The 16,367-nt window shown below is 37.6% G+C and overlaps 1 protein-coding gene across 1 annotated transcript; it reads left to right on the top strand.

Annotated features, from left to right (window-relative positions):
- The first annotated feature begins 9,649 nt into the window (after positions 1-9,649).
- LOC143536939 (E3 ubiquitin-protein ligase XBAT33-like) lies at positions 9,650-14,162 on the top strand. Its single transcript, XM_077030818.1, has 10 exons — positions 9,650-9,859; positions 9,931-9,990; positions 10,068-10,139; positions 10,221-10,405; positions 10,497-10,657; positions 11,884-11,942; positions 12,033-12,079; positions 12,170-12,313; positions 12,433-12,524; positions 13,354-14,162. Exons 1-10 carry the CDS (start codon positions 9,683-9,685, stop codon positions 13,896-13,898), a joined length of 1,542 nt encoding a protein of 513 aa, XP_076886933.1. The 5' UTR covers positions 9,650-9,682; the 3' UTR covers positions 13,899-14,162.
- Positions 14,163-16,367: the final 2,205 nt, after the last annotated feature.

Below are 16,367 nucleotides of genomic sequence, written 5' to 3'. Positions count from 1 at the left end.
GTCAAAAGTCATCAACGGGTCGTCGGTCAACATTTTGGTCAAAGGTCAACAAAACTCAATTTTTAGTCTTCGGTCATCGAGACTTGGACTTTTAGTCAACGGTCAACAACTTGGACCTTTTGGTCAAAAGTCAAACGAAAGTCAAACTTTGGTCAAAGTCAACAAAAGTCAAACGTTGGTCAAAGTTAACAAAAAGTCAAACTTTGATCAAACTTCAAATAAACAAGGGAATTGTTTGGATACTAAGGGTTCTAGGAATCACTTAGCAAATACTTATAGTGCTTGTATGCTTTAGGCACTAGAACAACTTTGACTTATGCAGTTGACTTTGTATTTGAACCGCATTCGAGGTGAGTTTCACTACCCCACTTTTTACTTACTTCTTTTGGGGGGAAAGCATGCAACATACAAACTTTTTGGATAATTGTAGACTTTTTAATACCTCATGTGTACATAATGAACTTAAACTGAAGTCCACCATGCACATTGGACCGTTAAAAATTGTACATTGGCTCGGTAATGAAAGGTAGTACTACTGGGTTTGACGAACCCCCTCGGGGCTCTTTGTTGAGGGAGTTGTCGGGCGTCTCATTTACTAGAAACACACTAGTCTTATATTAGATCCGTGGGTGGCAAACAAACTAACATGTCAGCCTCGGTCACAATGGAACCTACACTAATTTAACATGATTGCTAGCTAATTAACTAGCGGTATTACTAATGCATACATTATCCATGCTTTACTACTTACACTGTTTACTTACTAAATGGTTTGTTTGACAAACTTTTTTTTAAACTCAAACTGTGAACTCACCAACCGTCGTGTTGACCCGTTTTAGCATGTCTTTCTCAGGTCGTTGATAGTGCAAGGATAGGAGTTGCATTCATGATTACCAATAGACATTGCATCATAAGTCGGAATCTTTTAACTTAATAATGTTATGGCTTGCGCGTGTTTTGGGCGCCTTAGACTATTTGGTTTTGTTTAGGGATGTTTCCCGTTATGTTACGCTTCCGCATATTAAAACATTAAGACATTAACTCTGAATGGTTTTCCCAAATATGGGACAATAAAGTATTTTAAAACATTTAGACGTTGTTTGTTCTAACTAATGATTGAGATCCTGGTTTGTCACGCGCCTCGCGGTAAAACCCCACATGTGGAAATTGAGGGTGTGACAAATTGGTATCAAATCCCATTAGTTATAGTGAACCAGGTTGCATTGTAGTTAGTGATAAGTGAACTAGGTTGCATTCCTAACTATGATTGTACTTGTCAAGATAGTTACAACACACACATATTGAGTACTTATTCGTGCACCCTCCTATGTTGCAGTATGTCATCATCCAACCCCGATCGCGCTCATGGAAAGGAACCCGTCACCGAAAATGACGAACCATTATCACCAACTCATCCTATATCGCCTTTGTCAGTAGGGATGAAGAGGCACCGTACCGAATTGCCGGAGGGAGGAACACCTCTAGGTGAATCATCTCACGCTCACTTGCTTAGGAGACACAAGACTTGGGCCTGGTACCCGGATTATGTTTCTAGTCTCGTATTGAATGAGCATGTCCCACCTATGCCTAGTTTAACTAACCCTTCGTTACTTAATGATCCGACTACTGAGCTACTCTTCCTGTACTTTCGTGTCATGAGTTACAGGTGATGGCTGCTGTGGTGGCTTCGTTGGAGCGCCAACGTAGTCAAATGGAAGATAACAGATTGGGGATATATTATTTGAGGAAAGACTTAGATATGGCTAAGATCTGGATTTCAGAACTGACAGATAGGAACAGGCAACTTGGAGAATACCATCGTGGGATGGTACGAGCTTTTCAAAAGGTGAGAACTGAAGTTGCTGAACTGGTTGATAGAGTGCAGCATTTGACAGACCATCTGGGCTTAGCAGTTGATAGGATTAGAGAGTTGGAAGAGCATCATGAACCTTAAGAGGAACTTGAGGAGGATCCTGGGGTGGAACCGGAGGAGGACCCTGAAGGAGGGCCAGCTGATACTGCTGGGTCTGGGAATGGTAACTTCATACAGAACGACTACGATTCAAGAAGCTATTCGTTTAGCTCATAAACTAACCGGACAAGCTATCAAGCAAGGAACATTACCACCAAAGAAATCGACTGTAGGATCAAGTGAAAACAAATGTAAGTGGGAGAACAACAACAACCATAGTTATGGGAACAAAGCACCATATTTCAACAACACTCAGCATCGTCAGAACAAACGATTCGAACCTACCCGAAACAACAATCACTTTAACCCTAACCAAAATCAAGGAGGTTATCAAGGCCGACATCCTAGACGTAACAAGTGCAATTTGCACCACATCGGTCAGTGTGAAAAAGTAGCTTGCCAGCGTTGTGAAAAGCCGGTTTATGAAGCGAGAGTTTGTCGGGCAGAACTTAAGAATAAGCAACCACAAGCTCAAGAGAAATCAAAGAAATGTTACGAGTGCGGACAAGAAGGACATTTTCAGGCCAGACTGTCCGAAACTCAAGAATAAGAACAATGGTGGGAACAACAACAATGGTAAAGACGACAATGGTGGAAATGGCAACTCCGGTGGAGAAGGAAGAGGAAGGGCATTCGTGATCGGATCAGGTTAGGCTCTATCCGATTCTTCTACTATTAATGGTAAATTTATGTTGAATGGGCGTCCTGCCCTAACCTTATTTGACACCGGGGCAGATAGAAGTTTTATTTCTACTAAGTTTTGCAAACTAATAGAACACAACCCATCAACTTTAAAGTCGTACTATTTAATTGAACTCGCCAACGGGAAAACCGTGAGGTATCCCTAATTCTTAAGGAATGCAAATTAGTATTGTCCACTCATACGTTCGACATTGACCTCATACCAATTGAACTCGGTAGTTTTGATGTGGTCATTGGTATGGATTGGTTGTCCGCGCATCAAGCCACAGTATGTTGTCTTGAGAAGGTAGTTCGTATTCCAATCGCTGACGGAGAAGTCCTAAGTTTTCAAGGAGAAGAGGGTGGTACCGCCATGTGTGTTATCTCGATGTTGAGGGCTCAAAAGTTGTTACGTAAGGGACACTTGGCAGTTTTGGCGATGGTGTCCGATACGAGGACGGAAGAGAAGCTTATCGAGGATATTCCTATCATCAGGGATTTTCCTGAGGTATTTCCTGAAGACCTACCTGGTCTTCCGCCTCACAGACAGGTTGAATTTCAGATCAAATTAACCCCGGGAGAAACTCCTATTGCTCACGCACCTTACCGACTCGCTCCTAATGAGTTGGAGGAATTGTCGAAACAATTGAAAGACTTGTTAGACAAGGGTTTTATTCGTCCGAGTTCATCACCATAGGGAGCTCCTGTGTTATTCGTATAGAAGAAGGATGGAACTTTCCGGATGTGTATCACTACAGAGAGCTTAACAAGGTTACGATCAGGAACCGATACCCTTTACCACGTATTGATGATCTCTTTGACCAGTTGCAAGGATCTGGTTATTATTCAAAAATCGATCTTAGATCGGGTTATCATCAACTCAGAGTTCGGGAGGAGGACATATCAAAGACGACATTTCGCACTCGTTATGGTCACTATGAGTTTGCGGTTATGCCATTTGGGTTAACGAACACACCCGCAGTATTCATGGATCTCATGAATCGCGTTTGTAAACCATATCTTGATAAGTTGTCATTGTGTTTATTGATGATATCTTGATATACTCAAAGACTAAGGAGGATCATGAACGGCACTTGCGGTTGATTTTGGAACTTCTGATGAAAGAGCAACTTTTCGCAAAGTTTTCGAAATGCGAATTTTTGATCTGAGAGGTTCAATTCTTAGGTCATGTGCTTAACGCGAAAGGTATTCATGTTGACCCAGCTAAGGTTGAGTCCATTAAGGATTGGCCGACCCCAAGAACGCCGACCAAGATTCACTAATTTCTTGGTTTGGCTGGTTATTATCGGAGGTTCATTGAAGGATTCTCAAAGATCGCACAACCACTCACTGCTCTAACCCAAAAAGGAATTGCGTACAAGTGGGGAGGTGAGCAGGAAGAAGCATTTCAAACGTATAAGCAAAAACTTTGTAGCGCACCGATTCTGCCATTTCCAGTCATAGGATTGTATGAAAAGTGGCTAAGTGTACATTACTTGATTATTGTTAAATTGTGACTAGGAACATCATGTAATCATTCAAAGTCTAGAATATTGGTCAAAAGTCATCAACGGGCCGTCGGTCAACATTTTGGACCATCGGTCAACATTTTGGTCAAAGGTCAACATTTTGGTCAACAGTCAACAAAACTCAATTTTTAGTCTTTGGTCATCGAGACTTGGACTTTTTAGTCAACGGTCAAAAACTTGGACCTTTTGGTCAAAATTCAAACGAAAGTCAAACTTTGGTCAAAGTCAACAAAAGTCAAACTTTGATTAAAGTCAACAAAAAGTCAAACTTTGGTCAGACTTCAAATAAACAAGGGAATTGTTTGGATACTAAGGGTTCTAGGAATCGCTTAGCAAATACTTATAGTGCTTGTATGATTTTGGCACTAGAACAACTGTGACTTAAGCAGTTGACTTTCTATTTGAACCGCATTCGAGGTGAGTTTCACTACCCCACTTTTTACTTACTCCTTTGGGGGGAGGGGGGGAAGCATGCAACATACAAACTTTTTGGATAATTGTAGACTTTTTAATACCTCATGTGTACATAGTGAACTTAAACTGAAGTCCCCCATGCACATTGGACCGTTAAAAATTGTACATTGGCTCGGTAATGAAAGGTAGTGCTACTGGGTTTGACGAACCCCCTCGGGGCTCTCGGTTGAGAGAGTCGACGGGAGTCTCATTTACTAGAAACACACTAGTCTTATATTAGACTCCGTGGGTGGAAAACAAATTAACAAGTCAGCCTCGGTCACAATGGAACCTACACAAATGTAACATGATTGCTAGCCTAATTAACTAGCAGTATTATTAATGCATACATTATCCATGCTTTACTACTTACACTGTTTACTTACGAAATGGTTACTCAAACTGTGAACTCACCAACCGTCGTGTTGACCCGTTTTAACATGTCTTTCTCAGGTCGCTGATAGTGCAACGATAGGAGTTGCATTCATGATCACCAATAGACATTGCATCATAAGTTGGAATCTTTTTACTTAATAATGTTATGGCTTGCGCGTGTTTTGGGTGCCTTAGACTATTTGGTTTTGTTTAGGGATGTTTCCCGTTATGTGAATCAAAATGATCTCTGAATTTATCAGAAGATCCTTTCAATTAGCTAGAATCCCTTACTTGAACGAAACTATGGGCGACAAGATCGAGTTGGTAAGGATTAAAATCTATCTTTATTTCATTTCTATGATCGATGATCATAGACGGCCTCTTTACCATTCTGTGTAAATAGGCTATTCTATTTGTACAGATATGGTAGAGGGGCGCATTCAATCCTTGCTTGTATATTTGTTTTCAGTTATTCTCTTCGGCGCGGGGTAGAGCAGTTTGGTATCTCCGAAATACAATTTTATTTTATTCCTCCCAATAGAACATGGCCATATGAGTGGATACCGCCACTATCAAAGATCTCGGGTGGTGAGGTCCCATATTTACTATCATGAGGTCTTTTCTTAGATGGTACAGTCATAGGTTTTTCCTGATTCATTCTTCCATGAATTGCTGAAAGCGAAAAGAAGTTCATCAAACTTTAAGCGAAGAATTCAAATTAACGAGTTTTTCCCTCTCGAATATCCAACCGCCCGATAGTAAAATTCGAAGCACATATCTCCTTTCGATGAATTCTCCGAAAATTCAATCTAAAATTCAATTTCAATATTCAATAATGAATATAAATATTTTTAAGATTTTGATACGAAAGAACTCCTTTTCTATCATTATATAAAAATAGCCAAGATTTCTAAAAAATTTAACTGACAAATCTTTTTTGTCGATAACCTCAGACCAATCAATCGAATATGGATTAATACGTAATCGATCGAACACTACTTGAAAACGACTCTTCTGGTCAGAAACGAAATGTTCCAAATGTCATGAAAAATGGATGCAAATTTTTGGTTGCTACTTAGTATCGTCAATAGGTCTGAAAAAGTTCTGCATATAAAAACATTAAGACACTAACTCTGAATGGTTTCCTCAAATATGGGACAATAAAGTATTTTAAAATATTTAGACGTTGTTTGTTCTAACTAATGATTGAGATCTTGGTTTGTCACGCGCCTCGCGGTAAAACCCCGCATGTGGAAATTGAGGGTGTGACAGTTGGTGCGAGGGAGAGAGAGGGAATACATGTTAGGTTTTGACATAGACATAGCAGGTGTACAAAAGCGTGTAAGTAAACAACAACATTAAGATCTTGTTCTATAAGCAATATCATCTGTACATTGATGAATAGTGATAATTGTGAGTGTAGAAAGATTTGGTTTTTATTATATCTATATATATATATATAATTGTGTACTTGTGATTTCATATGAAATTGAATAAATATTATTGTCACTTAAATAATGTCTACGAGTAATGAGCAATCTACGTACCGCTCGACGTATAATCCGCCGTCGGTCGGGGTGTTACAACCATATTCCATCTCACGTTTTCTAGTTCAAGTTTAACTAAAAATTCCACCCATTGAGCGGTACAAGGACGCGTAGATTCTAAATCACCGTAATTACATGTTCATGATTAACAAACATACCCTCGACAACAAAGGTGTCATTACGTATACTAATCTTGAATAATTGAAAAACTTGTATTAGTTAAAATCCGTTGAAAACATAGGAACTGTTATTTTAACGTGCAATGGTATGGATATTTCAATCGTACATCGAGGTTTGGATTTTGTTCACAATAGGGATCTTATAGACTTTGTAGTGGTCCATGACTTGTGCATTATAAGCTCGTTCATTTTGAAAATGGAATCCCATTTGATCACTCTTAGCAAATGAGGATATTACATGTAGATTTATTTCTGTTTCATGTGGAGGAGACTGTTGCTTATGGAGTGACTACAAGCTTATACCAGGGAAAAACAATAGCAACGTCACACCTTTTGTGTTGGGGAATTTCTGTAAACGATTATCTTTGAATATTTGAGAGTCGTGTCAACACTATCAGATCAGAATTATTTGTGGTTTTCAAATATTTTGACCGGATGAACTCATATTTATAAGCAAGAATCAAATATGGATTTGTGTATGTTATGATGAACCAAAGAAGTTACGTATGATCAAGATGAATAATATATTAGGTTTGGGTCAGTTATATAACTGCTTAGCAGTTATCACAACAGCATGTTTGAAATTCAAAACCACCAAAGGACGCTCATGTTGTTTCATCAAAATTAATAATCACTAAAAATATTAATGCCACCCCTTGGACCCTGCTACCAGGGGCGCTGCCCCAGACCCCCGCCAAGGGGGTGTTGTCCCCTTGGAACCCCCATGACTTAGGTGCTTCGTCCCCAAGTACCAATAGGATTATAAATTAAAATAAGATCAAATAAGCGTACACCCCGTACCTGACTTATTTATATTTATATTACAATTAACTTGATCAACAAGTTAATCCCTAATTAAACTAAAATCACTAACATTTTGTTTGTGGCAAATATATGCATGACAAGAAAAGATGGCTTGGGGAGAAAAGAAAATTAGACTCAACATTTGATGGATGAAAATATTACATTGGTTAGAGATGAGGTCATCTATATGACCTTGGTTCAACTGGATGACGACCATCATTATTCCGTTAGCAAAAGAGACACTCAAGGTTACAACAGGAACGAAAAGTGGGGCATAAGGAGTTCTAGTGATTGAGTGAGAATGTGTGAGACAACATAAGGGATAAGTAAGGAAATTTAGGGAGCTCTTCGGGTGCACTACGAGGAGAAGAAAATGAGGTTGAGGGAGATACGCAAGGCAAAGGCATCAATGTTGGGAGAAAAGAACACGATTATATAAATAGATGTATGAATGCCTGGAAACAAAAGAATGGGAGCATGATATGTTAAAGATCGCATAAAACTATGGAGCGTATGAGGCATGATCTAGAAGTCAACTTCATAAAGGGTGAGGATGGGCGACCTTTAGTCGAGAAGCAAGACATCAAAAAGAAAGATATAACCCTGTCAATCAACACCAACAATGTAATAACTACTAATGTCATAATATTATATATGTAAAAAGTGACGACTACACTTGGGATAATGAAAAGGGCTAAGGAAGTTGGTCTAGACAACATATTCATGAAGGTGTGAAAGTGTCTGAGAGAGGAAGAAGTTTAGTGGTTAACTACTTTATTTAATATTATCTTTAAAATCAAAAAGACTCCATATAAGTGGAAGACTTGTGTCGTAGTTCCCCTCTATAATAGCAAGGAAAGACACCCAATGTCGTTGACACTCCAAGGGTATTACGTTTCTAAGTTATACTATGAAATTATTGGAAAGAGTAATTGATACTAGAATTAAACAAATCGTCAAAAGGCAGTTTTGTGATGCATTTGGGATTGTTTGTGTAGAGTGATGGGGACATAGATGGAGGTGTAGTCCATTGCATTCAAGAAAATTGGTATTGGCGAAGAGCAACATCAAGGGTATTGTGAGGTAGAACTAACAGAGATAAAGACCATAAGGTGGATGTGTGGGCACATTAAGTTGAATCGAATAAGAAATGAGGTTTGTTTTGGGAAGTATTAGGTGTGATTAGTATATTAGATAAAATAATACTATAATAGAGGGAAAATTGAGATGGTTTGGGCATGTGAAAAAGAGACAGACAAAATGTCGGTTACAGTGATGGAAACCCTCATTATGAAGGGGGGGGCAGAGGAGTAAAGACATACCCAAACAAGCTTGGGTACAACAGATTAAGCATGATTTGATGGATTTGCACCTTTTTAAGAACATGGTAGAGGATAGATCTTTACGAAGACATATAATTAAGATTAATGACTTTCAGTGGAGGATACATATTTGTCTCATGGGTTTAGATTTCTTTTAATGCTTTTGATGGCCTTCGCATGTTACCTTCTTCTAGAGAGGATACACATTTCTTTATGTTAGCATACATTAACAAAACCTATTGAATGAAAATGATTTAGCCTAATAATTACGCTAAGAGATATCTCATTTCTTTTTTTCGTATCTTTATTAACCCCTAAAAAAACACTCTAAAAGTGAAAAACACCTCATCTCTCACCTTTCTTTTGACATTCATTTAGTGAAAGTGTGTTCTCCATGTCTCATTCTCGTTACACAACTCATTCCTCTCCCTTTACGTGAGCTAAATAACGCCCATAAAAAAGTAAAACCGTCCATTAAGATGGTCTTAATTTATGTATCATTGTTGGCCTTAAAATCTGTTTAAAAATAAAAAAAGGTAGCTAATATAATAAAATCCCCATATTTTTCAAAGTGTTTGGTAAGACTAACGAGAGTGAAGCACAGCATCCATTTATCTTGTCAAACAAACACAAAAACCAACTTTCTTTCACAAAAAAAATAAAAAATAAATAAACACCCAGTTACCAACAATTTGTCAGCATCTATTTTGTCCACAAATTCCCCCAATTTTTCATAATAACTTGTCTTCTTTCACCACACAGAGACAGTTGACCTAATTCCCAATTCCACAAGTTAAACCCTTTCAAATTTCCAATCGAAATGGGAAACTCCTTCGGCTGCTCGGCCTCCGGCGAACGGCTGGTCTCGGCGGCCAGAGACGGCGACTTCGTGGAGGCTAAGATGCTGCTTGATTGTAACCCTGGTCTTGCCAAATACTCCACTTTTGGTGGCTTGAATTCGCCTCTTCACTTTGCTGCTGCTAAAGGCCATAACGATGTATGCTCTCTTATTTTCATTTTGGGTTTAATTTCATTATTATTGTATTTATTCTATGGGTTTTGTTTCAGATTGTTGCATTGTTGCTTGATAATGGCGCTGATTTTAATTCTAGAAATTATTGCGGTCAGGTAACTGGTAACAAATTTGATTTGATTTTGATATTTATGAATTTATGTCATTTTTAAATTGTTGTGTAAATTTGAAGACTGCGTTGATGCAAGCGTGTCGATACGGACACTGGGAAGTAGTTCAGACACTTCTTCTCTTTAAATGCAATGTAAGTTGTCATTTTTAGTTTTTTTTGAGCTTGTAAATATTATTAAAGTGAAAAATTTTTGCATTTTTTTTGTGTTTTTAGGTTATGAGGGCTGACTATCTTAGTGGTAGAACTGCTCTCCATTTTGCAGCTGTGAACGGGCACGTGCGATGCATACGTCTTGTTGTAGCTGATTTTGTGCCTAGTGCTCCTTTTGAAGCTATTGACACACAAGCAAATGGTGATGGAAGCAACAGTCACGGTCCCAAAAACAAGTTTGACCAAAGGTTTAGACTTTCGATTCAGTTACGCAATTCTATATAGTTTTTTAGTTTATGTTTCACTGATTAAGTAATATCATGTGTATGGTCATTGTAGTGCATTGGTGAAATTTGTAAATAAATCTGCTGATGGAGGTATAACTGCTCTTCACATGGCTGGGTTGAACGGCTATGCTGATTGTGTACAGTTGCTTCTAGATCTGCATGCAAATACATCGGCTGTTACCTTTCATTATGGAACATCAATGGATTTGATAGGTATGTCAGTTGTTTTGAGATTCAAATAATATTGTTTGTCACTAAACCGTTACAATTAAACCTGTTTACATAGAAAAATGGGCTAATTTAGAATTTAGATTGTGTTTTATCACAAATGGGTTGAGTAAAATACTTCACTTAAAAGAGGATCATGTCAAGGGTTGAAAGTAGGCCTGTAAACGAACCAAACGTTCAGTGAGCAGTTCGTGAACCGTTTGGCAAGAAGTTCATTTATATAATTGATGAACGAACATAATAAAAAAGTTTTGTTCATTAAGTTAAAGGAACAAACATGAATACATGTATTTTTCATTCATCTATGTTCATGAACGTTCATTTACATTAACTTATTTGAATTTATTTATGTTTGTTCGTTTACGTTCATCTATGTTTGTTAGTTTAAGTTTGTTCTCTTATGTCCCTTAATGTATTCATTTAACATTCATTACAACTTATTTTAGTTTTAGTAACTTTTAGGCCCAACACCTTCTCACATTACTTTTAATTGGTTTTAGCTCAACTATGTTCGTGCGTTCGTTTATACTGTTAACGAACAAACATAAACGAGCAAGAACATGCTAAATTTTCTAAATAACGAACACGAAGAAGAAAACGCGTTCGTTTATTTGTTAGTGTTCGCTCGTTTGTTTGTTAAAGTTGAACGAATGAACACGAACATGCTACATTCATGTTCATTCGGTTCATTTACCAGCCTAGTTGAAAGTGTCCCAAAGTCTATTTTTTGTGAGAGGTGATCAGTACACTGTACATCTGAAACTGTATCCGAATTATCCGAAAATCCGAATTCGAATTATCCGAAAATTCGGATATCCGAAGTACATTGTACATCACCCAAATCATAACCCCCTACATTGTTTTTATTTAAAGACATAGATTATTATTGTTAATCATAATAATAGGGGAAAGTTAACGTACAAATGAAATTAACGTGCTAAACGTGAGAATCAAGTAGAGTAATTATATATACAAGTAGAGTACTTAAGTAATTACATCATAGTGTAATTACATAATTACTCTATGATGTAATTATATAATTACTCTACTTGTATATAATATATAACTACTCTACTTGATTCTCATGTTTAGCAGGTTAATTTCATTTGTATTTGATCCAAACCCCATAATAATATTGTTTTGTATTCAAACATGTTTATATTATAATTTGAAACTATTGACAATAAGTTTTCAAATGCGTTGTTTTGTAGGAGCTGGAAGTACTCCTTTGCATTATGCTGCTTGTGGTGGGAATTTAAAATGCTGTCAGGTAATCTTTACTATATCCTTTATCTTAATAACATTACTCTAAAATTATCATATTTTTTTTGTATATTAATATCCTTAGCTCATTTTTTAGATTCTGGTCGCAAGAGGTGCTAGTCGATTGACATTAAACTGCAACGGGTACAACAGTCATCTTTTCTTGTTTTGAGTTTTTCTAGTTATTATTTGCTAGTTGGTCATGAAATGATGAAAACGTTTATGTTGTTTCAGGTGGCTTCCTCTTGATGTAGCAAGAATGTGGGGCCGCCACTGGCTTGAACCTCTATTGGCCCCAAATTCTGACCTGGCAATACCTGTATTCCCCCCTTCTAATTATCTATCATTGCCCCTCATGAGTGTACTTAACATTGCCAGGTAGGATTATATGTTTTTAGGATTATATGTTTTTACTTCTTTCGTGGTGGCAATATGTGTTATATATGGTCTATTTTTATTAATATAAACACGGATTAACATTTGAAAATTATATGCAGAGAGTGCGGTTTGCAGTCCTCGGGAACCCTTTCTGATGATACTGATATTTGTGCTGTTTTCCTTGAAAGATCTTGCACAGTAGCTGCTGAAGGTTTGCTATTTTCACATGTTATTGTCTAGACATACAGACGTGTAAACGAATTGATCGTATAGTGGACCGTTCGATGGGAAGTTCTTTTATATAATAAATGAACCGACATGAACAAGAAATTTTCTTCATTTAACTAAACGCATGAGCATGAACAAACGTCTCACTTGTTTAGTTATGTTTGTGAACATTCATTCATCTGAATTCGTTTATGTTCTACGTTTGTTCATCTGAATTTGTTTATGTTCGATGTTCGTTCATCTGAATTCGTTTTTGTTCGATGTTCTTTCATCTGAATTCGTTTTTGTTCGATGGTCGTTCATTAATGTTTGACGATCGTTCGTTTCTATTCATTTATGTTTGTTATCTTACGTTTATACAAGTTTGTTTGTTCACATTTAGTTAATTTTTTTGGCCCATTACAATTTTTAGATCCAACACATTTTTCTTTACAGTATGTTTAATTGTGTTTTAGCTCAGTTATGTTCGTTCATCTATGTTCAATTATGTTCATTTATATACGTTCGTGAACTGTTTTTATGCTGTTAACAAACGAACATAAACGAACATGCATCGCTTGTTTGGTTAAAGTTAGAAGCAGGGTCACGACATGCTCCGTTCAGGCTTGTATTCGTTCAGTAAACACTAAACAGCTAAATAAATATATCTGGTTGATGTCATACATGAAGTAATAAACCTTCAACGTAAATTTTATAATCATATCTGACATATTAATTATAATTTAAAAAAGTCTTCAATCGAAAGTATTTTGGGTCAACCATATACAACCCGAACCGTTTGACTGAAACCTGTTTATGTTTTAACTTTTCAGGTTGCCGACACGAACTATGTGTGAGATGTGCTCTCTACCTATGTTCAACAAGCAATAACCCGTCTGAATCAATGGGCCCACCCGGATCCATCCCATGCCCGTTATGTCGACATGGCATCATCTCATTTGCCAGATTACCCGGTTCACCTGCAAAAGAAATCAAACTACACCTTTCCCTCGGGTTTTGCACCCCGTGCATGCTTCACCCCCATGAACCAACCGAGTCCACACCCGCTAGCACCCCCGAGGTCAGCAAGAACCGTGTTGCTTCAGTCTCACCTGAGTTATTTTGCCCGGTTACTTGCAGCCCGTTTCCATCTGTAGCCATTCCTTTATGCACCTGCAATGACGGCTCATGCCCGTCTTCTCAATCAAGAGACGGTGAGCCTCGAGGTGGTTCAGATGGTTCACCGTCTCACCGAACAGCATCCGAGGATGGGAAACTGGGTTCACTCAGGCTCGATAAAGCTAGTTGCTCGAGTATGTTTTGGGGTCGAAGGAGTTGCAGTAGGGAACAGCAGTGTAATTCAGAGATCAATGCTTGATTCATGATGCTATTGTGAAAGCAATAATGGCGGTTTTGCTGGAATAGTTTGTGATGTATAATGATGGGTGTGGGTGGTGTGTTATGGGATTGGTGTTAGGATGTTTTAGGGGCAAAAGGTTTGTAAAAAATAAGGATAAGTGTGTTTGTTGGGGTATATTGTTATTGTTGTAGGACACTCATTGTTCTACCTGATTACTAACATGACATTGTTGAATATTAGCCATTCTAGGTTTTAATTGTCTTTTTTCTCATTTTGACGTGTATTTCAATGTGGGTTTTATGATTCGGTTATTAATTTATAATATTACAATTATGAGTGAGTTTCTGCCTTGTGTATTGTAACATGCGCTTCAATCAGGTGTACCTTGCTTTCGTCATGTTGGTTATGTGTCTTCCTGCCACCTGTACTTGCTCTTGCTACGTGTGTGTTTTCTGTTTAGCCTAATATCTAACAATACACAAGCGGTTTCTCTCTCTTTCCCGGTTACACCGCCCTTCTTCTAGATCTCGCCACGACCATTGTCTTCTTCGCCTCTGTAATCCATCACCGGGTGAATCTAGAAAGAGAAGCAAAGACAATCAGCGTTTGCCTGTTGTTGCCGGTGGCTTCCGGCAGTGGTTTCATTGGTTTTGACCGACGAACAACCATTACCGGCCGTCTATGGCGATGGAGACGGTGTCTCTGTTATCTCTCCCTACTTGGGTAGCGATATCGTGCCTCTCTCTCTACTCATTTGGTGCTGGAGGTGATTGATTATAACTGTGGCGGATTGATCTGTGTTGTTGCTGGGTTTACCCTAGGGGACAACGTACGACAACTGAGATGGTGATTGTTTGTCGGTGAACGATTTTTGTGTGTTTTTGGGTTCCATTGATGAACCCTAGGCGACATCGCAAGACGGTGGACAGTTAATCACACATTCACTGCACAATTGATTTGGGGATAATAATCCAAAACATATGTTTGTGTCTGTATGATCTCCAATTGCATATCAGAAATTAAGTTGAAAAATGTTGGGATTACAGTTGTGTAGAGTTTTTGTGGCCTATGGTTGTTAACAAGTGGCTCAATATTCCTACTAATAGTTCTGATTATAGTGTTGATTCTGATGATAGCTTTCATGATCCCACTACTACAGGTGAGATTCACGTGTTATTTTTTTGTTTGTGCATTTAGTTTTGGGAATTAGGGTTTCATTTGATTTTTGGTAAAATATATTCAATTTTGCTTTTGCAGATGCTGGTTTTGAGCAGGTCGTATTGACAGGTTGGCGGGTCCAACCCCACACGAACCTGAAAAATTGACACGAATACGACCCATTTGACCTGAAAGTTTTTTTTTTTAGTTTTTGTTTTTTGACATGACATGAACTCACGTCAAACTGATTGTCTAATTCTGACGAGCTCGTGTTCTTGAAGACCATTAGTTGCTGTCAGTGTAGTTGCATTGTTTTTGCAGGATGTGTTAATCAAAATGTATCTCAACCTGTGTTTTTAATCATCATACCGTGTTAAAGAACCTGAAAACCCAACATTGCCACCATTTTACCATAGCGAAACTACTACGGGCTAAACGTTCCATTAATTGGGATACCAATTTGGTCATGTGGTCAATCTCTTGTAGCTTGACCCGGTTGCTAAACGGGTCGTGTTACCGGTTCGGAACCTAGCACCAACCCAAAATTTTACTCCACATGTGTTCGCGGGTTAACACGAACATAAAAAGTTTGACCCGGGAGGATATTTGTGTAATTTGTTATTGTATAATAATACTTCAACTAGGGTATAAATCCGCGTGGCACGCAAGTGGAATAACATGTCACTAAAAAAAATCAATTTAAACATACGTTTAAGTTAACATACTACTTGTTCATATTTGTTACCTATAAAATTACATTGTCTTAAGATTCAAACTTCAAAATTACAATAATTTAATTTAAACAAAACCACCAAAAGACATTAACAAAAACACTAACCATGTTCTTTGATATTAAAACATCATCAAAGTTTTCAAAAGTTATACCAACATAAACTCCCATTTTATAAACACCTGAAAAGTTATAAAAACAACATAATATTCAATTAAATTAAACTTAACATAACAACATGTTTAATAATTACTAACATCTAAGCATTATAAAGTTGTTATGTACAACCTACAAATCTAAAGTTCATAACTATAGTTATTAGTTGGTCTAAAAAGATGTTGACAATATACTTATTTTATTAAATCTATCAACAATATCTAAAGCATTAATATATTACATTCTCCTTCATCATCGGACAACAAACTTTCCGGATAACCATCATAATCACTTTCATAGTTTGCACATTCGGCTAACCATTTAACCTTCAAACCCACCTCCCTTTCCAACTCAAGATGTGCAATTTCTTTTCTATGATTAGATAACTTCAACATATCTAGCTCTCTTAAAAGGAACAAATCATCACATGACAATAGTTGTTT

The sequence above is a fragment of the Bidens hawaiensis genome, unplaced genomic scaffold (genome assembly GCF_021521415.1).
Source record: "Bidens hawaiensis isolate Kalapana, Puna unplaced genomic scaffold, B.hawaiensis_p1.1 tig00011072_1, whole genome shotgun sequence".
Lineage (NCBI taxonomy): Eukaryota > Viridiplantae > Streptophyta > Magnoliopsida > Asterales > Asteraceae > Bidens > Bidens hawaiensis.
The sequence above is the reverse complement of the archived record's forward strand: the minus strand, read 5'-3'. Positions and strand labels throughout refer to the sequence as shown.

What these genes read in the sequence shown, in the direction of transcription:
- LOC143536939 (XM_077030818.1), top strand. Translation starts at nt 9,683, where the DNA reads ATGGGAAACTCCTTCGGCTGCTCGGCCTCCGGCGAACGGCTGGTCTCG. An exon ending in TTCTTCTCTTTAAATGCAAT is followed by an intron (nt 10,140 to 10,220) that starts GTAAGTTGTCAT and finishes TTGTGTTTTTAG; the next exon opens with GTTATGAGGGCTGACTATCT. An exon ending in AACATCAATGGATTTGATAG is followed by an intron (nt 10,658 to 11,883) that starts GTATGTCAGTTG and finishes GTTGTTTTGTAG; the next exon opens with GAGCTGGAAGTACTCCTTTG.